Source organism: Urocampus carinirostris, chromosome 11 (assembly GCF_059441175.1).
Source record: "Urocampus carinirostris isolate Australia breed hairy pipefish chromosome 11, RoL_Ucar_1.0, whole genome shotgun sequence".
NCBI classification, from domain to species: domain Eukaryota; kingdom Metazoa; phylum Chordata; class Actinopteri; order Syngnathiformes; family Syngnathidae; genus Urocampus; species Urocampus carinirostris.
The window spans coordinates 26,135,400-26,162,598 of NC_142359.1; the positions used below are offsets into that span (position 1 = coordinate 26,135,400).

Genomic DNA, 27,199 nt, shown 5'->3' on the forward strand with positions numbered 1-27,199 from the left:
CGGAATAGAACGCTAGAAGAACTCGGAAGTAAACATTGCAACAAATTCCAACATGGCGCCCTCCTTGGCGCTGCTTCTGACACCTTAACTCATTTTACTTCAGAACAAATATAGTTTTCCTTATGTCGGCTTCGTTGCTCATCCGGCAGCGGTTCTCCCAGCGCCGGCTGCTGTCCAGCCTCCAGTCCGGGAATGCCTCAATCCCCTCCCCGGTTGCCGAACCGAGGGTACGGAAGGACCCCAGCGAGCGCACGGTCCTCCTCTTCCCTGGCCAAGGAAGCCAGTTCGTGGGTATGGTGGACGGTCTGTTGCATTACCCTAAAGTCGGCGAAATGTTCGAGGCAGCCCACAAGATCCTCGGCTACGATTTGTTGGCTTTGTGCCGGGACGGTCCCGAGGGGGAGCTCAACAAGACGCTCCACTGCCAGCCGGCCGTCTTCGTCACCTCGATGGCGGCCTTGGAGAAGCTCCAGCACTGCAACCCAAAAGTATGATTTACGAGCTTAATATTTTCTCAGTAGGTATGTGTTGAAAATTAATAACTGAGTCCAAAGACCCCAGATCCTTTATTTTTCATCATGCTCGTCTGCCTTGATCTTTCCTTTAGCAACGCTGTTCGGGACGGAACATTTAAGTAGGAGGAATTGGTGAGGGGGGTGGTGCTAGAGAGTTACGTGATGGTCGTCCCCACAGTTTTTTGTTGTTTTGTTTTTGTTCGTGTAGCAGGCAAATGCTTAAATTAAGGTGAAGCCTTTTTCAAGTATAGTCCAAATGTCAACCCAAACTAAATGGTAATTGCTCTGCATTTATATAGCGCTTTTCAAGTCAATGAAGACCTCCCAAAGTGCTTTATAATGTGCTTCACACTTACCCATTGACACACACACTCGCACATCAATAGGGAGTCAGCCATGCAAGGCACCTACCTGCTTATTGGGGGCATTAGGGATTCAGTGTCTTGCCCAAGGACACTTCAACATATAACACGGAGGAGCTGGGAATCGAACCTGCAACCTCTTGATCCCAGGATGAGCGCTCTACCTCCTGACCAAACCCCAAGAGAGATTTAAAAAAGCTGACTTTATTTGAATATAAGAAATGCATGTACCTGCGTGTGCATCATGAACAAGCTGACATAGGGGGGCTGGCCCTTCCTGCATATCTCCCCAACCGCGGTGCGGCAGCAGCGTTCCCTGCTCTGTCTGGTGGGTCGCCTCGACTGGAACCTAGCAGCTGGCTTAGAACTGGTGAGGACAAGAAAAAATAATCCTCACCTGTGACATCTTTCTGTATAAATATTCAAGAAAACAGTCAGCATATAAAAGACTGCAGTGACATCTTGAAAACTATCTTGGAGAGAAATCAGCTTTTGTTTTGGCCAACATTATTCATATTATACATAACTGGAGCAAAAAAGGAGGTTTGACAGTTGGTACTTTATTCAATAATTACAACGTACTTACAATATTTGGACTCTTGCACCCATAAAATCATGGCCTCAACTTATACACCCAAATTGAACAGCAGTGGAAGTTATCTCCAAAGAACTCCATTCTTATCTCTTTCTAATCCATGTCATCAGCGTCAATATCAGGTCGCTGGAATTTCCTTTAATCTTTGAGGACCGATGTCAAGCAAATGCAAGACATAGTCCTCGTTCTCTAATTTTTTTTTTTTTTTTGCTTATTCGTAAATATTGTATTTCTTCGGCTTTGAAATTGGCACCTTGATCCAAAAACATGTGACTTTGGCTAATTTGGGTAGGGGGTTGATGGTGCTGCTAAAAATGTCAATTCTTCTTACCTATTGAGTTTGCCCTTGAATGGCTGTCCAAAAGGTAACATAAAAGAATATAGGTGTGGTAGAAAGATAAAGCACAAAGGCTCTTTAAACTCAGATGGACATTGTTAACAAATATTTAATAGAGAAAGCATTTACCTTTCAACTTTACGGACCCCTCTAACGATTCAACCCCCTTCTAATCCTGTGCCTTTTAATCCGGGGTGCTCTGTATTTCGTAATTTATGGTAAATAGTAAGTTGTCTGTCCCCGTGTGCCCTGCGACTGGCTGGCAACCAGTTCAGGGTGTCCCCTGCCCAATGCCCGATGATTGCTGGGACGGGCTCCAGCACCCCCGCGACCCTACTGAGGATAAGCGGTGCAGCTGATGAGATGAGATGAGAAAAAAAACACTCATGATTGGTTTTAACAATATATCGTGCCACGCTACTCATTTTCTAGTTATGTTTTCTCTTTTTAAATTATGATCATGTTGCCGATTTCACCAGGCTGTCGAGAAATGCGTCGCCGCCGCCGGCTTCAGCGTCGGTGAATTCGCCGCGCTTGTCTTTTCCGGCGCCATGAGCTTCGCCGAAGGTAAGCTCAGGCTCATTCGGTCACCATGGGAACAGCTCGAATATATTTTTTTCCAAACTATAAGGCGCACCCAAAAACCCCATATTTGCCAGAAATTTGAAAGGGCACTGTAGAATCCTGAGTGCCTTATATGCAGGACAGAAATGGAAATGCGATCCATATTTGTGCATTTGTTGATCAGTCGATACATTTTCCCAATAATGGTGGTTGACAGGGATGGAACAGGACAATGAGGGAGCACGGAATCCTACCAGGCTGGTAGGGACATGGATGGTTGGTAAATATTGCATAACATTATATGCAACGGGAATCGAATGAGGTCTTATATCATTATCACACAATTTTTAGTCTCATTGCCAGATATGTTAAAGATAAGTTAAACAGAAAGTGATAAAAAAAATGCCATAAAATATTGTTCCACTTTTTCTTAGCACAAAATAAGAATTGTAACAATTTAAATAGGTGCGGCTGTGCGTTTATACAGACGCTGCCCTACCTACGAATGAGATGAGGTTCCGGACGAATTTGCAAGTTGAATTTGTTCGTAAGTCGCTTCAGTGCTATATTTTGTATGCTTAAGGTTTATATAAGTATTTTGAAGGCTTGTATAAGTAACCTGTATTGTTTTGCACTAAACAATAAACATTTCATAAAATAATATGCTCTATAAAGATGAATCAAGTGAAGTTTAACTTACTTTTGGAGGGTGGGCTTCAAGAGTTAAGCTACTTCCTCCTCCGTGTTAGAAGGTGGGTGAAAAAAAGCTATCCAACCATTTTCCCAAGCGCATCAATCTCTCTTATTCCACTTTCATTTCACAAGAATTGTCTCGCCTCTTCTTTTCATTTTACACCAACCATATTGAATGGATGCACGAGATATTATACAATAAAGATGTCAAAGTTCTTAATGTGCTGCAGATACAGTATAGTATGTTTACACACAAACTAGGAAAAGTAAGCTGTACAGCAATGTCTAGATATTTTTTTGACATCCCGAAAAAAATGGTTTGTATCTGCCGTTTTTCCTACCTCGAATGTTTGTCAGTAGGGGAGCATCTGTATGAATTCAGAAAGGCTGGTTTACTTACAGAACGACCCACCACGTCCCACAATGCATTTGTCTGCATTTAGTTCAGAACGAGCAAATTACTTCACACAATGCCTTTCTCCTAATTCAGTACAAAATTTGTGCGCTTCATTAAGTCAGCAATACAATACTGTATTTCAGTGGTCCCTAACTTTTTCTGTATCACGGATTGGTTTAATGTCTGACAATATTCTCTTCAAATAATAAAATCAGCGATTTGGTAGCTTGACTCAAAAGAGTGTGATGATGAGATAAAAACCAATGTCTTTTCATGTGTTGTCAGGACCATAGTAGTCTTGTAGACAGGATCTGGTTAGAATATGATATGGTGAAATTGTGAATGTGTTTAATTTCTATTAAAAGTGTCAATAAAAAATGTTCAAACCCAGCAGCGATCCAGGTTCAATTCCCATTGCATTAGATGTTAATCAATTGTGATCAGTAGGGCTGGACAATTGACCAAAGTCTAATTGACATTGCGATGTGATGCACTGTGATAATGTAATCGATAATGTAATCGTATGACACTTCGTTTTTTTTCCAAGGATTTATGTACAAAAACCCTAACAGTGCTCCCCAAAGGAGGGCGCTGTTCACTTAAATTTAACCCTTTAAGGTAAAATACTCATGAAATTTCAATCCAAGATGTACCCAAAGTAAATTGAATGCTATTGTTGAACCATTTGGAAAATCCGGACAGTTTTGGTCTCTATTGAATGGAAACACTCAGGTTTTGACCCTAACTAAAATAATCATTGCAATTGCTACTAACATTTAGTTATCTAAATGGGAACACACAGAAATAGGTTTTTATCCTTGCTTGAATTTTGTTTTGCAATCACATGCCGGCAAGTGAGTGTAGAATGCGCTTCTTAGCTGGAAAACAGCTGAGACCATAGCATGAAATCATACCTGTTCCCAGGTCAAAGTTGAGTCATGTTTATTTGTGACGCCCTGAATCACAAAGAGTCTCAAAGGGCTGCACAGACCACAGATTATTGCAAATCACAGACTATTATAACACCATCCCCTGATCTAAAACCTACACGAGGGCAAGGTAAACCTCAAAATCTCAACATGAAGAAAACGAAGAAAACCTTAAGAATACATGAATTTATAATTACCTATTGACTTTTGGGAGCTTTTCCTCGTGTTTTGCTAGAGTCGTCTACGAGAATTCCGGAACATACTTCATCTCCCAACAACGCCCCTACAATCTCGTAAAACTGCGATCACCATCTGAAAAACTATACTAAATTTGTATTTTTATACATTTTCTAAGGGTGTGTCTAGGTGTAACTGGTGACAACATACAGACATGTCTCAGCTTCTCAACAGTCTGATGGCCCTAGTTTCAACCCTTGAAGGCAAAAGTGGGATAAAAAATGATCCCTTTCATTGTTATTCTTCAAAATCATTAAAAATAAAAAAACAGTTGTCATATTACAGGGATTCCTCATGTGCCTTAAATATTATATATAAAATTCACAATAGACTATTTTTGGGGGGAGTGCGCCTTATAATCCAATGCGCCTTATAGTGCAGAAAATACAGTACTTAATCTTTCTTCCAGCCTTGTACGCGGTGAAAGTGCGCGCCGAGGCCATGCAGCAAGCGTCTGAGCTCGCGCCCGGCGGCATGCTATCGGTGGTGGGCGGAGCTAAGACGCGCTACAAGTACGCCTGTTTGCTAGCCAAAGAGCATTGCCGCGGGCTGGGCGTGCAGGAGCCGGCCTGCGCCGTGGCCAGCTATCTTTTCCCAGACGGCAGAGTGATGGCCGGACACCGGGCGGCGCTCGACTACCTGCGGCAGAACGCCACACGGTTCCACTTCCTGCGGGTGAAAATGCTGCCGGTGAGCGGAGCTTTTCACACGGAGATGATGAGCACCGCTGTCCAGCCTCTTCGGGATGTCCTGCGGCAACTGGAGGTCAGGACACTTTGGTTATTATGAAGTGGCACACTTTTAAATTGTAAAAATGATAACAGATCTTTTTTTATTTGCCTCGTGAGGAATCACAACATTCTTATTAAATAATAAAATGTATTAGCAATATCGTTTACAATGAGGCCCCTTTGTTTTTATGATTCATTAAAGGGACAGTTTAGTTGTTTGTTTAAAGTTACAATTTAAGGTTACGTGAGCTATCACAGTTTTTGGGTAAGCTTTAGGAAGTCAGGGTTTAGGATTTAGTCAAGTCATGTTTATTTGTGACAACCTTAATCACAAGAAGTCTCAAAGGGCTGCTCAGACCAGATTATTGCAAACCACAGACTATTATGAAACCATCCCCAGATCTAGAACCTACATGACTACATGAGGGCAAGGAAAAACTCAAAAACCTCGACATGAGGAAAAGAGAAGGGACATTAGGTAATCCCCCTTCCAGGATGACCAGGCTGCAATAAATGTTGCAATAACAAATAATACACAGATATTGTCAAAATAGAGTATAGATTATTCATATGCTATAGAATGGAAGTGTGTTTTAAGAATAGATTTAAACATTTCCACTGAGGATGCAGATCAAATCTCAGGGGGAAGAGCATTCCACAACACTGGGGCCCGAATGGAGAACGCTCCCGAACCTGCTGATTTCTTCTTGGCTCTTGGGATCACTAGTCGACCAGCGTTTTCAGAGCGAAGGCTCCGAACCAGAACATAGGGGGAAAATTAAATCTGAAACATATGAGGGAATTTAGTTTTTAGTGGGTTCAGATAGAGGTTTAGGGTTCCAATTTAGGGTTAAAGTTTAAGGGATTAGGCTTCTCATTTAGGGTCAGGTTTTAGGATGTTAGCTTTTAGAGCAGGGGTTTCCAACGCGCTGTCCGCCGGCACCAGGTAGCCCCCAAATAACACCTGAGTAGTCCAGGGACCTGATCTGAATATAGCTGACCAGTAAAGGGTCATTGGGATTTTCTAGAAAACTTGATTTCTAACTCTTCAACTGGCTGGCAACCAGTTCAGTGTCCCCTGCCTACTGCCTAAAGATGGCTGGGATGGTCTTTAGCACTCCTGCGATAGTACTGAGGATAAGGAGGCTGATAATGGATGTATTTGATTTGTAACTTTCATGATGTTAAATGATCTGCATTTATATAGCGCTTTTCAAGTCAATGAAGACTTCCCAAAGTGCTTTATAATGTGTTTCACCCTTACCTATTCACACACTCTCACACACACACACACTCACACACCAATAGCGGCCGTGCAGCAATGCAAGGTGCCAACCTGCTTATTGGGGGCATTAGGGATTCAGTGTCTTGCCCAAAGACACTTCGACATATAACACGGGATCGAACCTACGATCTTTTGATCCCAAGACGAGCACTCTACCTCCTGAGCTAATCTATCTAAGGCTTTACTGATTCTATTTTAACTCTAATAATTACAACCTGGTAATAACAGTGATAACATAGCAATAGTATGATAGGTTATTTTACAAAGCTATTTCAAACTGGTATCCCTCTGGGCCAATCAGCAACAAAAGGTTCAAGACTGGCTAATAGTGTTAGGATTCTAATTTAGGGTTTGATTTACAGGGTTGTGGTTTAGCATTAAGATTTAAGGTTTGGGTTCGGGCTAAGGATTTGGATTATGGTGTTATGTTTAAGGGGTCTGGGGCTAGTGTTAAAGGGTTATGGTTTGGGCTTAGGGTGTAGGGTTTAGCGGTGGTCTAAATCATAACCAGCTTTTTTTCTGCTAAGAGTTAGGACCGAGGAAATTCTCTCGGGTGCTTTCCTCAAGGTCCCTGAAAGTGTACCTTCCCGACAGGTGCGTCGCCCTGAGATCAGCGTGTACTCCAACGTGGACGGCAAGCGCTACATGAGCGCCGATCACGTGCGACGGCAGCTAGCGTGTCAGCTCACGAACCCTGTCAAGTGGGAGCAGACCCTGCATGAGCTCTTTGAGCGGGCCCAAGGAGAGCGCTTCCCCCAGGTATACGAGGTGGGGCCCGGCCGCCAGCTGGGGGCCACGCTGCAGCGCTGCAACCGCAAAGCCTTCGCCGGCTACCGGCACATCGACCCTGCCACCATGGATGACCAGGAATTGTGAATCAAGTTTTTTTTTACCTTTAATGCTGATTATAATCAAGACTTAATAAAGGGACAGTGAATTTTCTGTGAAGCCATTTTATTTGGTGAAAAAACAAGAAAGTCCAGCTCCCTTTGAAAGACATTTCAGTGTCCCAATACATTTGAATAACACCTCAGAAATGCTACATACTAGATTGTGCTGTTGAATTTATAAAGGGGAAGGGTGATGCCCCAATCCCTTTTTCATATTTTATGTAATTTTTATCACTTTTTAATTTTTATAAAAGGCTTTTTATATATTACAATAATTTAACTTTGGATATAAATGTCCTTGTGATCTACTCAAACAAAGGCAGCAAGCTGCTATAGGTTAATGCAGACGCTCCCCTACTTCCGACCATTCGACTTACGAAAAACGGTAGATACGATCCTTTTTTTCGGGATGTCGAAAAATAACCGGACATTGCTGCAAGTTAGATTTTGTATTGTGTGCATCTTTTTGCGTGTACAGGACAGTACTGTAGTGCTTCCTCCAGCCGCGTGGCGCTGTGTAAGGTCACCCAGCATCCACACTGAAGAAGAAATCCGCCTTACTCTTCCTAGTTTGTGTCAATCTCCAGTGCGCTAAAAACTTTGACCTTTTTATTGTTTAATATCTCGTGCATCCATTCAATATGGTTGGTGTAATCTGTAAATAAGGGGCGAGTCGTTTCTTTTGAAATGAAAGTGGAATAAGAAAGCTTGATGCGGTTGAGAAAATGGCCACTTTTTACTACGGAGGAGGAAGTCGCCTATCTCTTGAAGCCCATCTTCCACAAGTAGGTTAAACTTCACTTTATTTATCTTTAATAGAGCAGATTATTTTATGAAATGTTTATTTTTCAGTTCTAAAACAATACAGGTTACTTATACGAGCCTTTAACATACTTGTATAAACCCTAAACATACAAAATATAGCACTGAAGGAACAAATTCAACTTACTAACGATGGTCCGAAACCTATTTCGTTTGTAAGTAGGGCAGCGTCTGTACATGTCAGTGGCAGGCCAGGAGGGACAAAAACGATTGCTGATTCCTGCAAGCTGCCAATACAATGTCCCGATCCGATACCATGGCAAGGCATGAAGAAAACATATCTTTTTTTTTTTCAGTATTTATTTATGAATATACATGTTTTATTTATTTTTTATTATTAATGATTTATTATTAGATGAATTTCGTCAAATTCGCTTTGAAACACTGTATTAAAGCAAAGTAAAATACCTATTATATATATTTTTTAGTTTAATTTTCGTTACTCGAGTGCTTTTATTTTTAGAATTTGTGTAATTGTTATCATGCATTTATATTTATTTTTAAAAAATTAAAATGAATACCTGATTGCAAAATTAGAAATATGGAAAAAAATATATAAAATAGACATTTACCTTATCTGATCGTACCCAATTTTTTTATGAAAAATGTTTTTTAGAATGTTTACAAATTTGAACCTTTAGAAAAACAAATTGCTTGTCAGGAGATATTATACAAATTTGTCAATTTGCCTTTTGGCAGTCTAGATTCCGTTTTTAATCATTTAGACTTGAAAATATCCCTGCTTTAAAGTCAACAGCACTCTTCAAATTTAAAGCGGAAGTGAAATTAGATAGAAGTAGAATTTTTCGCTGAAGGTCAAGTCTGCATGAAATTGAGAAAAATTGTTATAGGTGAAAAACAAACACACGATAAAAGATTTCACATTCTTGTGGCCAAAAGTCGCTCTTTAAGGCCTTTTCTTCATGAAAAGTGCGCCGTTTGTGACGTCGCTACAACTTCCGGCTTTCAAAGTGGAAACCTGAAAGGGTCAAATAGTGCTCTTAGACAAATCCCAAACCACTGAATGGAATCAGGTCGCATCTTACCCAGAATGCCCCGCTTTCCACCCGGAAACGCCACAAAGGACATTGAAGCTCCCTGTAAGACAAGGACAAGGTTTGACTGAGAAATTGAGGAAGTTTTGGGACTTTAACTGGTCAGGGATTTTTTTTTTTTTTTTTACAGTTTTGACATCACACTGCAAAACAGCTCGAAACTAAAAAATGTCCGACATCAGTCTACCTGATCCACAGGTTCTGGGTTTGATTCCGGTTCAGTTGGTCTCCAATGGCAGCCAGTTGGCGCCCCACTGACCTAAAAAGAAAAGTGGGGGAGGAATTTAAAATAAAAGACAGAAGTACCATTAAAAATGTTTTTTTTTTTTTTTGTGGGTATTATGGGAGAAAATCTTCCCCCAAGGTTGTGTTGGAAAAACCTGATGGTGGTGTCCCTTAGCTGATCCGTGACGCAGTGGCCAGGTCCCGCCTGGGGGGGAGACGAGGTTATGACTTCTTCTCGTTTTTGCTCCACCATCTTGTCGGCTGAGGGATGCCAAATTTGCAAATGAGTGTCGTGCACGCGCTCGGGCAACGTTCCGGTGCTGCCTATGTCAACATGGACGGGAGGACTGGGAGGGGTTCTATTATCAGTCAGCCTAACCAAACAAGGTCACGTACACACAATAGTGGTTCATTTTTTTAAGGCATTGAAAACAAGCCCTACGTCCATTTGACTTTGAGAGGGGTCTCAAAGTCAAATGGACCTAGTGTCAAATCTAAAATATGACTGCAGGGGCTGGATTCTAATGCCAGTTGCTGATGTTGTGCTTGTCTAGCAACCCCTAAAGCAGTGTCTAGACCCAAAAGTGGGTCACGGACCCGTTTCCATTGAGTTACAGGCCTTTGCCCTGGCAAAATAACGCTAAGAAGAAGAAAAACCGTGTCAATTACACAGTAGATGGCATAGATGCCCTGCTCGGCCTCTTCTTCCTGTTCAGTCCATCGGCACCATCACAGTTGTGTTTGAGAGGGATTACATCTCATTTTATTGTGATTTTTTTTTGTTGTATTTACTTTTTCTGCCCATAATAGTGGGTCCCAAGAAAGTTGGTGACAAAGGTAAGGAAAAATGGCTAAAAGTGACAACAACGATCAAGTCGAAGATGGAAATAATTAAATATGAAGCACGGATTGAAGGTACAGTACTGTCAATGGTTTAAAAATGTTATATTTCCAGGTTTTTAACAGTAGATTTACCTTTATTATCTAGATAATTTAGTAATTATCATTGTTTAGGTACAGTATTTTTTAATATATTGGGTACAATCTGCTATTTTAAAGAAGTTTTAAAGCAATGTTAGGCAATACTAGCTAACCGCTAAACCTAAATATGTGCTCATTTAAGACTGACGACAGCCAAAAATCAAAGAAAAATAATAATATAATATTCCATTGTTTTAATTGAGCAACGCCGGATGTCAAGACGAGTTAAATAATGCGAGTTGCTTATACGGCTAGTGACAGCATAAACACATATAGTGTATATTGATTTGAATAGTGGGCAAAAACTACTATAAACAGGCATTTTTTGAATACTCATAGGTCAAGAAAAGTGTATTTACTTTACACAACTTGAAGAGGGAGCTGACATGATTGTCTGCCATCTTGCTGCTACAGCAAGTGTGGACACGCTTGAGTCGTGGACTGCATTGGGTTAAAGTATGGCAAAACAGCCCAAAAAATAATATATATATATTCATTTCAGAATTTTTTTTATCGACTGATAATCTCAAATCCGGAAGCCCGGCAACACACAAGAGCAAAAAATAATGTACGCTTATCCATTCTTTGCATATTCTATTCAAGCAAAAGTAATAAATGACAATAAAACGGAGAAAAGACTATGTAGAATCGCAACAACCTTGTGCAATAAACTAACCTTGACAAGTACATTTTATACAAATATCGTTATTTTTGTCCCGAGGCAAAGCGTTTATTCAAATTTGTTGCCAAATATTCAAAATTAAATTAAAATTTCCTTATAAAGCACTATATTTGATAATATGCAAAATGCTATATGGCTTGCTCAGAAGTTTTTCTTGAAACTTGATATAAAATAAATACTGTACACAATAGAAATCAATCCAGTTACTTGAATGTTGGGTACATTGGGGATAAGAGTGGCACCAAATAAACACCTTTTCATGAGTAGTTCTTTTTGAAAGAGCATTTTATGCATATTTTTAAGTTTTGTTGGGGGGTGGGCTGGATGTGTGGACTATGGCTGGTAGTTTGTCCACGCCTGTGCTAGAGGAACCCCCAAAAAACTCAAAAGTTTGGGCAAAAAAATGATGCCGTTTTGCTACTTTGATCCTCTGTCGTGCTACTTTTTGAACGCACTACTCAAGGGGTCTCCAATCTGGAGCCCGTGGGGACCAGGTAGCCCCCTGAAACCACCTGAGTAGCCTGCGGACGGGTTCTGAAAATATATCATGGCCCTCATTAATTTCTAACTGTTTGGTGTTTGACTGAGCCTATTTTAGCCTTATTACAACCTAGTAATAACATAGTAATAACATGTTATTTAAGAAATACATATAAAACTGGTAGCTCTTCACGATAATCAGCAATAAAAAAAAAAGAACTCTCGGCTTCTAACAACTTAGCGACCTCTGTGTGAACCCAATACAGTGGCATCTAGTGGTCAAATATTACACGGTGGCCCTTTAATAAAGAAATAATTTCTCAGATGAAGAACCTTTCTGCTTCCTGGCCGTTTATGCAAAGGGACACATTTGCGCAATTCAACTGCTGCTCCATCCAGACATGTTATTTGTAATCATCATTCCCTTATTTTCTAGTCCTCACGAAGTTGGGGGGGTGGGGGGGGGGTGGGTAGCTTGACTTGCCAAATAACCCACCATGTTTTTGGAATGTGGGGAGAAAGCCTGGAGAAAAACTAGGTAAGCCGGTAGCAGGAATCAAACCCCGGACTTCTGAACTGTGAGACACACGTGCTAAGCAGTCAGCCACGGTGCCGCTTCTTAATTATAATGTCCATTAAAATCAAAATTTGACCAGCTATTAAACCAGGCTTGTCCTTTTTTATAACAGGGAAAAAGATAAAAGTACCTTTGTTAATAGACCACAATGGACGCCGCCCTGTAAGAAGCACAAAATCATTATATTAAATAAAAAACATTTTTCATTTATTCATTCATATATATATATATATATATATATATATATGAATATTTATTGTACTTACAGCAGCGTCCCTTTAATCTCTTTGTTGTTGAGTTAACTGCCACCACCTGGCTTGGCCACACCTTTACCTGTTCAGGTGGGGGAGGGAGGCTAAATGCAAAACTTGTTTTTCCCCAACACAGTGCAGTAAGTCACACTCATTCACAATTTTTTATGATTCTTATTGTTTTCTTTATACGGTAAGCCATTTTATTTTGAATCATCGAATGTTTATTTATTGACACGGAACACAACATGAAAAGATGACAAAAGGTATGTTGGAACACCAACTAGCTCTAACTGGACAAAACATGAATGAAGGAAGAAACGGGATTTGAAACTGGGAAAAAAACACACATTAAATTAAGACAACAAATGGTATTCTGAGATAACTACTTGTTTTTGCTGAAAATAAAAACTAAAGGAAGCACAATCATAAGGTAAAAAGACAGCAAATTTTGGAACACAACTAGGTTTAACTGAACACAACCTGAAAAGATGACAAAAGACATGTTGGAACATAAATGAGCTCTAACTGAACAACACATAAAAAGAAGACGCAGGATATTGAACGCAACGTGAAATTTAGACAACCCCATGTAGGTAGGGATAACTTGTTTAAACGGGAAATAAACAAGAAATTAAGCTCCAACTGAAGAAATCATCAAAATATCAAGACAGGATTTTTTGGAACACAACCAGCTCTAACTAAACACAACATGAAAGGGAGCTGATGAAAGACATGTTGGAACACAAACATGCAGTAACTGAACAAAACATGAAACGAAGAAGGAAGGGATATGTCTGTACCTCAACAATACATTAAAGTAAGACAAAATAGGGTCTGTAGGGATAACAACTTATTCTGACTAAAAAAAACATGAAAAGAGGCTATAACAGAACAAAACGTAAATTAAGTAAGACAAGACAACCCGGAACACAACTGGCTCTAGCTTCACACACGCTCTCTAGTCAAAAGTTTATTTTTCAGCCCATTTTATTTCACTGTGTGTCATTTGATGATTTAATCAAATGTATGAAATGACAATAATGCCAAATCCTGTGTCCCAAATCAATGTAAATATGCCATTTACAATTTGTCTTCTACCTTAAGTTAAGAGTGTTGAGGCAATTTTTTTCCATGAAATTTGTCCTTAATAACGGTTTCAAAACAATGTGCATGCAAAGTTCTTTTGTAAAAATGTCACAAATTACTGCAAACGATAAGCATATCGTCATAATCACTTTCGGTGTAGACTGCACTGAGCGAGAGAGAGAGAAGGAAGTGCCTTGCGCTGTGCGCAGGGATCCGCCCACCTGTAGTGCTCACCCAATCAAAGTCCTTTGCCAGCGTTTTTATTTATCGGTTTGAATGGTTTCTTATCGAACATCTGCATTAAGTTGTTCGGCTTTATATGGACCAAAATCAAGATGGAATCACTTGACTTAGGAACGCCACAGAGAGATGTGCAATAGTTACATTTTATTTCGGAGCCATATAGATAGATAGATAGATAGATAGATACTTTGTTCATCCCCGAAGGGAAATTCTGTACTCATGAAAAGAGCCATAAGTGGCTCCCGAGCCATAGGTTCCCTACCCCTGCTCTAACTGAACACAAAATGAAGGAAGCTAACCAAAAAAAATTGGGGAATTTTTTTAACGGAACAATACATGAATGGGGGATGATTTGCGACACATCCCTATTGGGACAAAACATTAGAATAAGACAAGGCAATGTAAGTCGACATAACAACTTGACTGAAAAAACATGAATGAAGCTACAACAGAACAATACATAAAATTAAGAAAACAGGATATGTTGGAACACAACTCGCTCTAACTGAACAATATATGAAAGAACGATGGCGGTTCTGATGAGATATGACAAAAATTAGCTGAACAAACATGAAAGTGAAAGAGAGAAAACGAGGGATGTCTCTAACTAAACAAAACATCATAAGATAACTCAAGGTATGTACGCACATATGGACAGAACAACGAGAGCGCCATGGCGACTAGACCATTGAACTTAAAATGAGTGGGTGGGTGTATCCCTTAACCACGAGGGTAGTCGGGGCACCATTTCCTGTGGTGTGTCTTTGACAAGTACAGCCTGGTGGCGCCCATCTCTCTCCAGGCCAACAAATGTTTCCACCTGGTCTCGAACCGAGGACCTTTCGCCTGTTAGGCGAATGTGCTAACCATTGTACATTACAAATAGGGAACACTCAATAGTTCTCATTGAACAAAACATGAAAGGAGGACAAAGTAACTGAACAAAAATGGAAAAGAAAGGAGAAGATATGTATACACACCTAGAAATAACAAGGAGTGCCAAAACGAAGAGGCCTAACTGAACAAAAAGAGAAGGTAAGAAAACGCAGGATACATACCCTGCAGCAGAAAAAGGATCAACTCTTATGTTGTAATGTTAAAGAAATGAAATCTTGGATTGCAACAACACACGGGATGATCACTTTCTACAGTGTTCATATGAGATTAGTCAAGAAAATAAAATATACAACTCTAATAATTAAACTTGGAAAATATAATTGTACCATCTGCTTATCTTTGTTTTAAAATGAAAACTTATACATCATGAATACGTCCCAAACAAATTCCATTAATTTTGTTTTTATTTTCTTAATAAAGGAAACATTGACACAGCTACGTTTAGACTGCATGGTTTGAGGTGGTGCGTTCGAATTATTCTTAAAGTGCTTCGCATGGGCGGGCCCGGTTTGCCTATCAGGCGTTGGAAGCGAGATTCCCCGCCCGTGAAAGATACAGTAAAGCTTAAATCAAACCGATTGCCTCTCACCTACAGTCAATCAACATGGAGAACGGTCAACCGCAGCTCATTATGATATAGTGAAGGAAATCAACTTAATATTGTTAGATGTTTGCGTGTTCGTCAAAATCACGAAGTACATTTTTAGTCTTCTCTAATAAAAACAATATAATAAATAGTGTTTTTTTTGTAATAATCCGACCGCAGAACAACTGCGCCCCCCGGAAGTAAGATTTCCGAGTGAGCGTCTGGGTCCTAACGCCTAAACTCACTTTGGCGTTTGTCATTGCATCTCGGTTGCTAGGTTATTTGGATCAAAACATGCCGCCTCAAATTCATTTTCGCAAATATATTCTTCTGTAAAAAAACGTCTTGTCTGAATACAGCGTGCAGAATCCTGCTAGCTGACGACTGGTGCTTTGCACGCCTTCCTTCACCGGTGAGACAATCTTAACGATAATAGCAACCATTCATATTTTAAATCATATTTTTGGCCCCACATTTGATCTTTTTCTTACTTTTTCTTGCAGAAAAATGTCTGGAAAGGTCAAGTGGGTGACGGATATCGAGAAATCCGTGCTCATTAATAACTTTGAAAAGAGGGACTGGGTGCAAGTGACGGAAAATGACGACTGGAATTTTTATTGGTAATAAAGACTCATCTCATCTCTCATCTCATTAGCTGCACCGTTTATCCTCAGTAGGGTCACGGGGGTGCTGGAGCCCATCCCAGCAATCATCGGGCAGTGGGCAGGGGACACCCTGAACTGGTTGCCAGCCAGTCGCAGGGCACACGGGGACAGACAACTCACTCGCCCATTCACACCTAAGGACAATTTGGCCAATTCACCTGAAATGCATGTCTTTGGAATGTGGGAGGAAACCGGAGTGCCTGGAGGAAACCCACGCAAGCACGGGGAGAACATACAAACTCCGCACAGTAAGGCCGGTAGCTGGATTTGAACCCACGCAGGGGGTTCTCAGAACTGTGCCGCACACGCGCTAACCACTGCGCCGCCGTGCTGCCTGTATGTAGGAGTATTTTATTGTAAATATGTATTCACGATTCCATTTCCACAGAGACAGACAACTCACTCTCTCATTCACACCCAGGGACATTTTGAACAGGCCAATTTATTTGACATGCATGTCTTTGGAATGTGGGAGGAAACCCACAAGCACGGGGAGAACATGCAAACTCCACACAGGAAAGTTCGATCTCATGACCTCAGAACTCTGCTGCACACGCACTAACCACTGCGTCGCCGTGCTGCCCCCTATAAAATGCAGTATTTGTTAATCTTTTTATCATCTAATCAAAATTCTCTGCTGACTGAATGCTATAGCGAGGCGTCAAGCGACCCATTATCAACTTGTTTCTTTTCTTGATCGGGCCGATACCTGTGACCTCATTTTTGGTTTTACCAATTTGGCCGTTGCCAGGATGAGCATCCAGACCATCCGCAACGTGTTCAGCGTGGACACGGGCTACCGTTTGAGCGACGAGCAGATGGTCAACCACTTCCCCAACCACTACGAGCTGACCAGGAAGGACCTGATGATCAAGAACATCAAGCGATACCGCAAGGAGCTGGAGAAGGAGAACAGCCTGTTGGCCGAGAAGGACAACAACGGGAAGTACATCCACCTCGGTAAAAAACGAAAACTTGCAATTCTTTGGCTATACAGTAAACCAATTTAAATGTTTGAAATAATGCCAGACTCTGCGACCCATATCAACAATACACAACTTTAAACTCCCCCCCCCCCCCCCCCCAGTGACTTGAGATCGTTGAGGCTCATTTTGACCTTCTTTTTTTTCCATAAATAATGGTTTTCAAAACAAGGTGCAAGCAGTTCTTTTGTAAAAAAAATTCACAAAATGCTGCAAAAGAAAAGTGTTAATTATTTTCCCTCAGTGCAGTGGGCATCTCAAGAAAGTGTACAGCGTGCTGTGTGGGCAGGGATCTCCCTACCCCTACAACTCACTCAATCAAATTGCTCTGTGTGCTTGGCTGGCGTGTTTGGGAGTTTACATTTTTTTCTGTGGGTTTCATCATAAAGTGTCTCAAACAGCAAACATACACTATTTCATGAGCTTCCATCTAAGGCATTCCTCAGCAATGTACAGCCAAAACAGGGTCTGTTGGTGTGATACCTTGACTGTAAACTGTAGTCGAAACTGAGCCCTTTATATAATGGACGGAACCATTATTTTTACCAGTTTTGTATTGGTTTTGCACACAACAAACTCGGTTGAACACAATGAAGGATTCGAACAACATAGAAGTAATTGCACGGGTAAAATTTTATCTCTGACCCATATGTACTCATGAAAAGAGCCATAAGTTCCCGACCCCTCCCTTAAACCCTCCCAAAAATGGCCAGATAAATATTTCCCATCTTGGAGAACAGAGTTAATATTCTAACTTCTTCAGATTTCGTCCCGGTGACCTTCATGCTCCCGGCGGATTACAACCTTTTTGTGGAAGAGTTCCGCAAGAACCCATCTAGCACATGGATCATGAAGCCGTGCGGGAAGGCGCAAGGCAAAGGCATCTTCCTCATCAACAAACTGGCGCACATCAAAAAATGGTCGCGGGACAGCCGAACGTCCACGTACGTACATGTAGTTTAGTGTTGAATGAAAACCCCTCATTTTTCCAAATTTTTCTTGTATAAAAAAGTAAACATTCCACAATTTTTGTTGGGGTTGTATCTGAGAAACAACAAGAGACATTGGATTCAATGATTTGGTTGGTCATTTTGAACCCAAACTTTATAACAGCTTTTTCTGTTAGCCTTGTAGGTTTCTGTTACAACTGAACAAAACATGAAAGAAAGACAACACAAACGTTCCCAGAAACACATGAATGCCATGACGACAAAACGTTGAAATATAACAATTAAACATTCACTAGCCCTAGAGAAACAAAACATGAAAGTAAGACGACGTTGAGTATGTAGGAATTACCAACTTGTTCTAAATTAAAAAAAAAAAAACATGAGAAAGAGACTACACATAGAGCTTTGCCACATGTGGACAGAACAATAACAAGAGTGCCAAGACGGTGAGACTAGAATTATAACAATATAACACTAGCTCTAACGAAACAAAACGTGAAAGTAAGACGATCCAGAACATGCACATGGATACAACAGTAACAGGGTTGCCAAAACGATAAAAGCCTGAAACATTGTTTGGGCTTCCGTAGTGACTGAGCTGTCTTCTGATAATGGGCGCAGGTTTCTAGCACCGTCCAGCGGCAAAGAAGCATACGTCATCTCCTTGTACATCGACAACCCTCTTCTGATCGGCGGCAAAAAGTTCGACCTTCGTCTCTACGTCCTGGTCACAACGTACCGCCCCCTCAAATGTTACATGTAAGAGTCCGCCCAATTTTGGGGACCATCATGACGTTTATTGCTAACCCTGCGTTGTGTTCAATGTCATTAGGTACAAACTGGGATTTTGCCGCTTCTGCACAGTCAAGTACACGCCTAGCACTAGCGAGCTGGACAACATGTTCGTGCACCTCACCAACGTGGCCATTCAGAAACACGGAGTAAGCCTTTAAATTGATTTTTACCTGCTCTCCAGATTCCCCCCAAATGATTTTTTTTAATTTCCTGCTTTCTGAATCCTCCGAAAATAGGATATTGAAATTTCACGCTTTCCGGGTTCCTCTAAACGCATTATTGTAATTCCCTGCTCTGGGGATCCTCCAAAAATATATTATTGTTATTCCCTGTTCTTGGAATTCGCCCAAATAATATTATTGTAATTCCCTGCTTTCCAATTCCCCCTTAACACATCACATTATTGTAATTATCCTCTCTCCAGAATTCCCCAGAATTATATTATTGTAATTCCCTGCTATCCTGATTCCCCCAAAACACATTATTGTACTTCCCTGATTTCCAGATTCCCCCAAAATACACGACTGTTATTCCCTGCTTTCTTGATTCCCCTAAAATACAATATTGTTGAACCCCTGTTTTTAGGAATTCCCTAAAATACATTATTCTTAGTTCCCAGCTTCTGGATTCCCTACAATACATTATTGACAATTCCTAGATTTCTGAATTCCCCCCAAATACATTATTGTTAATTTCCTGCTCCCATAATTGCTCCCAAAATTATTGTTGTTATTCTTTACTCTCTGGACTCACCCAAAATATCTATCCGTCAATTTCTGGGCCGCTTATCCTCATTTGGGTCGCGGGGGGTGCTGGAGCCCATCGCATCCATCATGGGGCAGTGGGCAGAAGACATCCCCGATGAACTGGTTGCCAGCCAGCTCACAGGGCTCACCCAAAATAGATTTCTATAATTCCTTGCTCTACGGATCCCCGAAGGGGGGAAGATTTTTCTGCACTTAGTTATATTTCGGGGTCTGAAAGGTGCGACAAAGTACAACTAAATTTAGATTTTTTTTGCGTGTTTAAGGACGACTACAATCCAGTCCATGGCGGCAAGTGGACGGTTAGCAACTTGCGTCTGTACCTGGAAAGCACCAGGGGGGAGGAGGTGACCAGTCGTCTTTTTGATCAAATCCACTGGATCGTGGTGCAGTCTTTGAAGGCCGTGGCTGTGAGTGTCAAGAAATCAAATATATATAAAAATGATAAAAACCCGACACGGTTGCATCATTTCCCCTGCAGCCGGTGATGAACAATGACAAACACTGCTTTGAGTGTTACGGCTATGACATCATCATCGATGACAAACTCAAGCCGTGGCTCATCGAGGTGGGTCAAGAAAGTCTTAAATTCTACTTTTTCTTTTTTTTTTAAAGTGACTTTTTATTTGCATTTGTATACTTCACTTTCGAGTTTCACATAAATATTACCATACGCTTACCCTTCAAATTCGTTTTTTTTAAGGATGCCTGATGCTAAACTTTTTTTAAAAAAATTTAATTTATTGAAACCAAAACTATATGTCAATAGAACATTGTTTTAAATAATAATCATTAAAATAAGCAAACACGATTTGCAAGAGGAACATTTTTTGATCAAATAATAATTAAAATGAGCCAAAATGATGTAAATTGAACATTGTTTAAATAATAATGATTAAAATGGGCAAATACATCATTTTTTAAATTATAACTAAAATGAACAAAAATTATCTGCCAGTGTAACATTTTTTTCTATCAAATAGTAATTAAAATGAGCCAAAAATATACAGTATAACTGTAAATTTGTAAATTATTAATTTAAATCAGCAAAAATTATCAAGCAAGCGGAGCATTTTTTGGTCAAATGATGATAAAGTGGGCCAAAATTATGTCAATAGAACATTGTTTTAAATAATAATAATTAAAATAAGCAAAAATGATCTGCCAGTGCACCAATTTTTTGTCAAATGGTAATTAAAATGAGCCAAAAATATATAGTGTGACTGTGGATTTTTCTAAATATAATAAAATTCGCAAAAATGATCTGCAAGCGGACAACAGTTCCTTCAAATCCATTTTTATACTCGGCTAAGGAGTTAGCTATGTAGCTATGATAGCTTCCGGAACATTTTTGTCGGAAAAAGAACTTTGACCGGGTCTGAATGAGTTTTAAAGCTTTTAATCATATTCGTAAAGAAACATCTTCTTACAAGAATACTGACTTAAAACAGAAATTGCATCCGAGGACTGTATGGATACGGGTCCCGTTTATTATTATTATTATTATTATTATTATTATGGTTAGTATAGTTATTTTAATTCCACGCAAACCCGATGCTAAAGGTATTTGCATGCTAGCAAAGAGAATCCAACCTTCTTTCTAATCTTCAAAGTCGGTGAAATTATATAATTTGGGTCCAGGTAAGATTTTGACGCTTTAAAACAAAAGATGTCGTCAAATGTAGTTAGTCAAGGAATGTTCTTAAACAATTGGTAGGATCATTCAGTCATCTCCTTCGATAGCTCAGTTGGTAGAGCGGAGGACTGTAGTGGAAATCGCTGAAATCCTTAGGTCGCTGGTTCAAATCCGGCTCGAAGGAATTTTTTTTGGATATGCTTTTAAAATGAATTTCATTAAGTACGTAAAGTCATTTTTAAAACACTGTCCTAAAAATCGTCGTTAATTGATAAAACTCACTTAATAAAAAAACTACTTATATTTTTCCTGGTCCATTTAACTCTAGAGACCCTAAGAACGCATCTTTGAAAAAATATGACCCGAGGGTTCGCCAGGGTTAACATAAAAACATTTTTTTTAAATATAAAAATGTATAACATGCAAGAAAGAAAATGATGATATCATAGGAAAACGCTGTTTGAATTCTCAAGACGAGGAAAAGGAAGTCTAAAAGCGCCTCTAGTGTTTATTACTGGTATTGCATGTAATATATGTCATGTTTACATTGCTTTATTTTGAAGGAAAATACATTCACATACATTTATTTCATTATATCTTTTTTGAAAGTTGCTGGCTATTATCAACAAGGTATTTTTCTATTTTTATGTATTTATTATTTACCCTTTTTAATTCAGAATTGAAAAAACAATCGAATATTCTTCATACATTTTATTGTAGTATGTTCTCGTTTTTTTCATTCAAAATAAAATTGAATTACAATTAGAATAGGAGAAATTATCCACCAGTGGAAGTTTATTTTATTAGGTTGTAACATTTAAAATCATTTTAATTTGATTAAAATATCATATACATAACATATTACACATAATAAAATATCATACATGTCAACCTCCACGGCACCATGCCTGTATAAACTGTCGTATTTTCCCGTAGAAAATACAAAATAATCGTACACCATATTTTTTTTTTCCGGAATGATACAGAAAATAAAAATAAATAAAGATTAAAATAACATAAAAATACTTAATAAATGATAATAAAAATGAATGACAAATAAAATACAATTTAAAGAAATTTCATTACAAAATTACAAAAAAATGAATTACATGTCAAAAAAACAATCACAATTGAATAAAAGAAATCAACAAGATGAAATAAAATTAAAATGCCATTGAATGAATTTAAAATAAAATGAAAACATAAAATACAAAAAAATACCTACTAATTGGGTTCAATCAATAATAATAATAATACAAAAATTATAAACAAAAAAACAATAAAAATAAAATCATACAAAATAAAATAAATCAAAAATTAAAAATAAATAAATGCAATACAATAAAAAAAGAAATACATTTTAATAAATAAATAAATTCACTGTTTACGTTTCCTTTAATTGGGCAAGTACAGTGGGGCCAATCCTTCTCCAGGCAGATGTTTTTGGGAAGGGGTTTGCTACCTCACATGAAACAGATAATACTGGTTTCCATGGTTACCAGTACCAGCATTAATAATTATAGAAATAAAAGTCAGAATGTTAAGGTTAAAGAACGGAAATGCCGACCATGTTTGCGCAGTGACATGACATTCTTCATCTTGCCCCTGAGGCACATTTTTGTTTGAACAGATTCATTGTGTTTGGATGCTAAAGGTGAAAACGGTGCGGTAGATAAGGGATTTCCAACCATTTTCAATCTACAAGCTGCATTTTGTTACTAAATTGCAATTAATTTACTTGAATTTCTAAAATAACAATGTATCTTGTTATTATTATGTTATTACTATATTTTTACCAGGTTAATTTTTTTAAATAGGGTTAAGTAGACTCAGTCAACCAGTGAAAAATCATTTTACCCGAAAATCACAATGACCCCAGTGAACTGGGGAGCTTTTTTCAGAACAGGTCCGTGGGCACCTCAGCTGTCCTTAGGGGGCACTCTCGTGCATGCGGCCATCACGTTGGAAACCCCTGCAATAGATATTAAGGAATCATTTTGTTTGACCGCCTCCAGGTCAACGCCTCGCCATCGTTAACTTCTAGCACGGCCAACGACCGCATTCTCAAGTACAACCTCGTCAACGACACGCTCAACATTGTCATGCCAAACGGCGAGATGCCCGACAGCCGTTGGAACCGGAGCCCGCCCAGAGACGCGCTAGGAAATTACGAGCTTCTGTGAGTCCTAGCGACCTCAATTGCCGAAAAACGCTTAACTTCTTTCAATAAAACACGATATGTTCAGATAATAGGCAAAAACACATGTTTGAACCCTTAAACCAGATTTTTTTTAAGATGTTCAGGCAGGATTTTTTTTTTTTACTATTTCCTTCTCCAGCCACTCTTGCTAGCCACCTGGCTGCAGGCTATGGTTCGCTGGTACCTGCTACTGTTAGCTTCTCCATGTACCGTATTTTCCGCACTATAAGGCGCACCTAAAAGCCTTTATTTTTTTCAAAAGCTGACCATGAGCCTTATAATACAGTGCGCCTTATATATGGATCGACATAAAGTTTTCCAACTAACTTGCAGCCGCCGACTTGATTTTCCCCTGAACGCCAAGTAGTACGTGGTGTATGCTGGGATTTATTTACCGGCGTTTCATTGGCTAACCAATGTGTCAATCATCATTTGAATCGATCACTATTGGCTAAAGTTATTTAAGTAAAGGGGGCGGATCCTTTTTATCATTTACAGGCTGGCATTGGCTGAAGCGACAAAACAAAGCCTGCAATTGGCCGAAAAAGATGAATGTGAATAGCAGGGTTGTCTACGGCATAGAGGAAACATGTTTTACCATTCTGTATTTGTAAATATTTTACTCTCCTGGATTTACTACACTCATATAAGAGGACCATGGCTGCACATTATTATTGAACACAACAACTTCGGTGAGCTACTCCGGCTATATATTTTCCGTGTATCTTGTTTCAGAATTAACTCGATGTTTCTGTGATAAGCGGTGCAGATAATGGATGGAATGGAGTGTCTATTTTTAAATTCAACTCAATTCCAAGTGTTTAGTGTCATATGCACAGTAAAGTTGCGAGCGAAAAAGAAAACAGAAACTAAGGAATGGTTGGCATTTCTTGAATCCCAAGACTTTAACCTTCCGAATGATGGAACGATGCATTTGAGTGACATGGTACGGACACCGCATCCGCACGTATTTGCGTCTTTGCAAGCTTTGGGAATGTTAAAGGGGTAATCAGTTGGACTGAATCATCTGACTGTTTTGTCCACGTTCCCATTGTAGCGCCTTATAATCCGGTGCGCCTTATGTATGGAAAATATAGGACCAAAAACGATTTTTTTCGGGGTGCGCCCTATAACCCGCCTTATAGTGCGGAAAATACGGTAAATTAAGCTTGATTTGTCCTCTGTTTCATGAACTCCGAGTCCCGGTATTCAAGCATCTGGCACTTTTTTCCCACAGTTTCCTTTTCCAGCCACTATCTTGCTGCTTTTTTCACTGTTAGCTTCTCTGTGAAAATAATGCTTGCATTGTCATCTTTTACTTTTTTGCACTGTTTCCTTTTTAGCTGCTCATGTTAAACACTTGGCTGCAGGCCTTTGCGTGCGGCTAACCGCTACTGTTAGCTGCTTGTGCTTCGTCCTTCCAGTGTCACTTGCCTTCCACAGCTGAATTCTGTCATTCAGGCCTCTTCCACTTTTTCCCACCATTTCCTTCTCTAGCCATGCATGTTAACCACTTAGCTGAAAGCTATGATCTTTTTTTAGACTCGCAGATATATAACTTTATAATCATACTACACAACTTAAAGAGGGTGATACCTTTGGTCCCTATCTTACTAAAGTTTTAGGCATCTCAACCTTTTTTCCATAGGTTTTTCCTCTAGCCACTTATGTTAGTTATTTTACTGCAAGCTATTGCTCGTCGCAATTGTTATAAGCTGCTTTGCATAAATAAAGCTTGCTCAAGCAATGTTTTACCAGGATTCTTAATAATTTCTCCTGCTGGTTGCTAAACTTAGCTGCATGTACCAGCTCTGACCACCTCTGGGTCTTTTAAGACGCCCCAGTGTAATCTGGATCTATGTACCTCTACCAATCTGAGTCTCGATAGCTGGCAACTGCCTTCCTACCTACCTACCTACCTACCTACCTACCTTCCTACCTACCTACCTAGCTCTTTCTCCATACCTACCTCCCTACTTACTTACCTACCTAATGAGCTAGCTTAACTACTTAACTACCTAGCTATTCCAACCTACTTACCTACCTATCTACCTAGCTCTATCTAGTTAACTACCTACCTCTCCCTACCTACCTACCTACCTACCCACCTCTATCTATCAACCTACCTTTCTATCTACGACCAACCTCAATTTACCTACCTCTATTATCTTTTATCACCTCCCTCCCTACCAACCTACATCTATCTACCTAACTACTTCATTCTGTGGTAAGTGAGTAGGTGGATCCCTCAACCACTGGGGTCCTAGGGGCAACACTTCCTGTGGTGTTTCTTGGGCAAGTACAGCCTGGCGGTGCCCATCCCTCTACCTCATTCAGCCAACCTTTATATACCTTCCTACACCTCTATATCCCTACCTACGTATGTACCTACCTACCAAGATTGCTCTCTTTACCTAAATCTATCTATCTATCTATCTATCTATCTATCTATCTATCTATCTATCTATCTATCTATCTATCTATCTATCTATCTATCTATCTATCTATCTATCTATCTATCTATCTATCTATCTATCTATCTATCTATCTATCTATCTATCTATCTATCTATCTATCTATCTATCTATCTATCTATCTATCTATCTATCTATCTATCTATCTATCTCATTCTACCAATTGTTTACCTACCGATCTACCTACAAACCTAGATGCCTACCTCAACTTACCTACCTACCTACTTACCTACCTACCCACCTACCTACCTACTTAAGCCTACCAACCTCTACCTTCCTATATACCTACTTCAGCCTACCAACCTCTCTAACCTACCGACCTACCTCTACCTACCTCTCCTTCCTTACCTTATTCCACCGACCTCTACCTACAGACCCATCCGTCCATCCATCCATACAGATTGCCAATCTGTGATATATTTATATTTAGGTACGACGAAGAGCAGGCTCAGAGTGACAACACCGACCTTCGGAGCCGCTCGGGTCAGTCGCTCGGGTCAAAGGGCGCCAAAGGTAGCGGTAGCCTCCGTGCGATGGCGGCTACGTGGAAGTGACTCGTTAGAAAATCATGGACGCCCCAAATAAATAACAATTATTTTATAGTTATGTTGGATTGTGCCTCATTTTGCCTTTAACTTCTCTCATAGGATGTCATTTGATTTTTTTGTATGCCAATAAAAGAACTCTTTCTTTCTTTTATTTTGAAACAACAAGCGAAATGGGATACAGTGTATATTTTTTGTTATTTTTCTAATTCCAAACAAAAAACAACCCCTGTCTTTTTTGAACATTGGTTATTTGCTTGGAACTATATGATATTATTTATATTGTATTGTTATGTATTTTGGAAATGGTATAGTTTTAAAATGTATTAACAATTCATGTTGGATGTCATTTTATTTTATTTATGCCAATAAAGTAAGTATCTGTTTCTTTTATTTTGAAACAAGAAGCAAAATGGAATGTATTGTATATTTTTGGTTCATTTTCTCTTTTCAAACTAAAAACAACATCTGCCTTGTTATACTTGTGGGTTTTTGTTTGAATTTATATCCTATTACTTCTATCATGTTATATTAGTAAGTATGTTTATACAACAAATATGTATACATATATATAATTGTAAAATGTACTAGCGATAAACTTTTTGAACACTATATTGAGTCTCCTTTTTTACCCGGTTTTGTCGTCATAATAGATTTTTCTCTCAAGAGGAGTCTTTCAAAGTAAAGTAATATCAAGCTACACAAAAGGCCATACATCATAACAAGCGTCAGTACATCTTATTTTGAAATCGGTTTCTCAAACC

The 27,199-nt window shown here is 39.4% G+C and overlaps 3 protein-coding genes and 1 non-coding gene across 4 annotated transcripts; 3 read left to right on the forward strand and 1 right to left on the reverse strand.

The window, feature by feature from the left end:
• Positions 1-7,587, forward strand: mcat (malonyl CoA:ACP acyltransferase (mitochondrial)). The gene is made up of 4 exons (XM_088348310.1): positions 1-488; positions 2,289-2,376; positions 5,039-5,394; positions 7,240-7,587. Exons 1-4 carry the CDS (start codon positions 123-125, stop codon positions 7,519-7,521), a joined length of 1,092 nt encoding a protein of 363 aa, XP_088204436.1. The 5' UTR covers positions 1-122; the 3' UTR covers positions 7,522-7,587.
• LOC148356955 (uncharacterized) lies at positions 7,583-15,995 on the reverse strand. Its single transcript, XM_088348311.1, has 7 exons — positions 15,915-15,995; positions 12,624-12,690; positions 12,488-12,517; positions 9,793-9,898; positions 9,600-9,671; positions 9,404-9,455; positions 7,583-9,336 (listed from the first exon to the last, which is right to left on the reverse strand). The coding sequence occupies exons 1-7, from the start codon at positions 15,978-15,980 to the stop codon at positions 9,265-9,267; spliced, it is 465 nt and encodes a 154-aa protein (XP_088204437.1). The 5' UTR covers positions 15,981-15,995; the 3' UTR covers positions 7,583-9,264.
• Positions 15,498-27,047, forward strand: ttll1 (tubulin tyrosine ligase-like family, member 1). The gene is made up of 10 exons (XM_088348308.1): positions 15,498-15,835; positions 15,927-16,043; positions 16,840-17,048; positions 17,835-18,015; positions 18,643-18,780; positions 18,854-18,962; positions 19,847-19,990; positions 20,062-20,148; positions 23,232-23,395; positions 26,321-27,047. Exons 2-10 carry the CDS (start codon positions 15,931-15,933, stop codon positions 26,442-26,444), a joined length of 1,269 nt encoding a protein of 422 aa, XP_088204434.1. The 5' UTR covers positions 15,498-15,835; positions 15,927-15,930; the 3' UTR covers positions 26,445-27,047.
• Positions 21,314-21,400, forward strand: trnay-gua (transfer RNA tyrosine (anticodon GUA)). Its single transcript is given in 2 exon segments — positions 21,314-21,350; positions 21,365-21,400. It is a non-coding gene; the product is annotated as a tRNA-Tyr (tRNA).
• Positions 27,048-27,199: the final 152 nt, after the last annotated feature.

Bases quoted from the DNA above. Each gene is read 5' to 3' on its own strand.
- LOC148356955 (XM_088348311.1), bottom strand. From the start codon at position 15,980: ATGAGCACGGATTTCTCGATATCCGTCACCCACTTGACCTTTCCAGAC. The intron at 12,691-15,914 runs GTAAGAAAAAGA...CCACCTGAACAG, and splicing joins ACATTTTTCTGCAAGAAAAA to GTAAAGGTGTGGCCAAGCCA. The intron at 12,518-12,623 runs GTAAGTACAATA...TGCTTCTTACAG, and splicing joins GAGATTAAAGGGACGCTGCT to GGCGGCGTCCATTGTGGTCT.
- mcat (XM_088348310.1), top strand. From the start codon at position 123: ATGTCGGCTTCGTTGCTCATCCGGCAGCGGTTCTCCCAGCGCCGGCTG. The intron at 2,377-5,038 runs GTAAGCTCAGGC...TCTTTCTTCCAG, and splicing joins CGCCATGAGCTTCGCCGAAG to CCTTGTACGCGGTGAAAGTG. The intron at 5,395-7,239 runs GTCAGGACACTT...CCTTCCCGACAG, and splicing joins ATGTCCTGCGGCAACTGGAG to GTGCGTCGCCCTGAGATCAG.
- ttll1 (XM_088348308.1), top strand. From the start codon at position 15,931: ATGTCTGGAAAGGTCAAGTGGGTGACGGATATCGAGAAATCCGTGCTC. The intron at 18,963-19,846 runs GTAAGCCTTTAA...TGCGTGTTTAAG, and splicing joins TGGCCATTCAGAAACACGGA to GACGACTACAATCCAGTCCA. The intron at 19,991-20,061 runs GTGAGTGTCAAG...TTTCCCCTGCAG, and splicing joins AGTCTTTGAAGGCCGTGGCT to CCGGTGATGAACAATGACAA.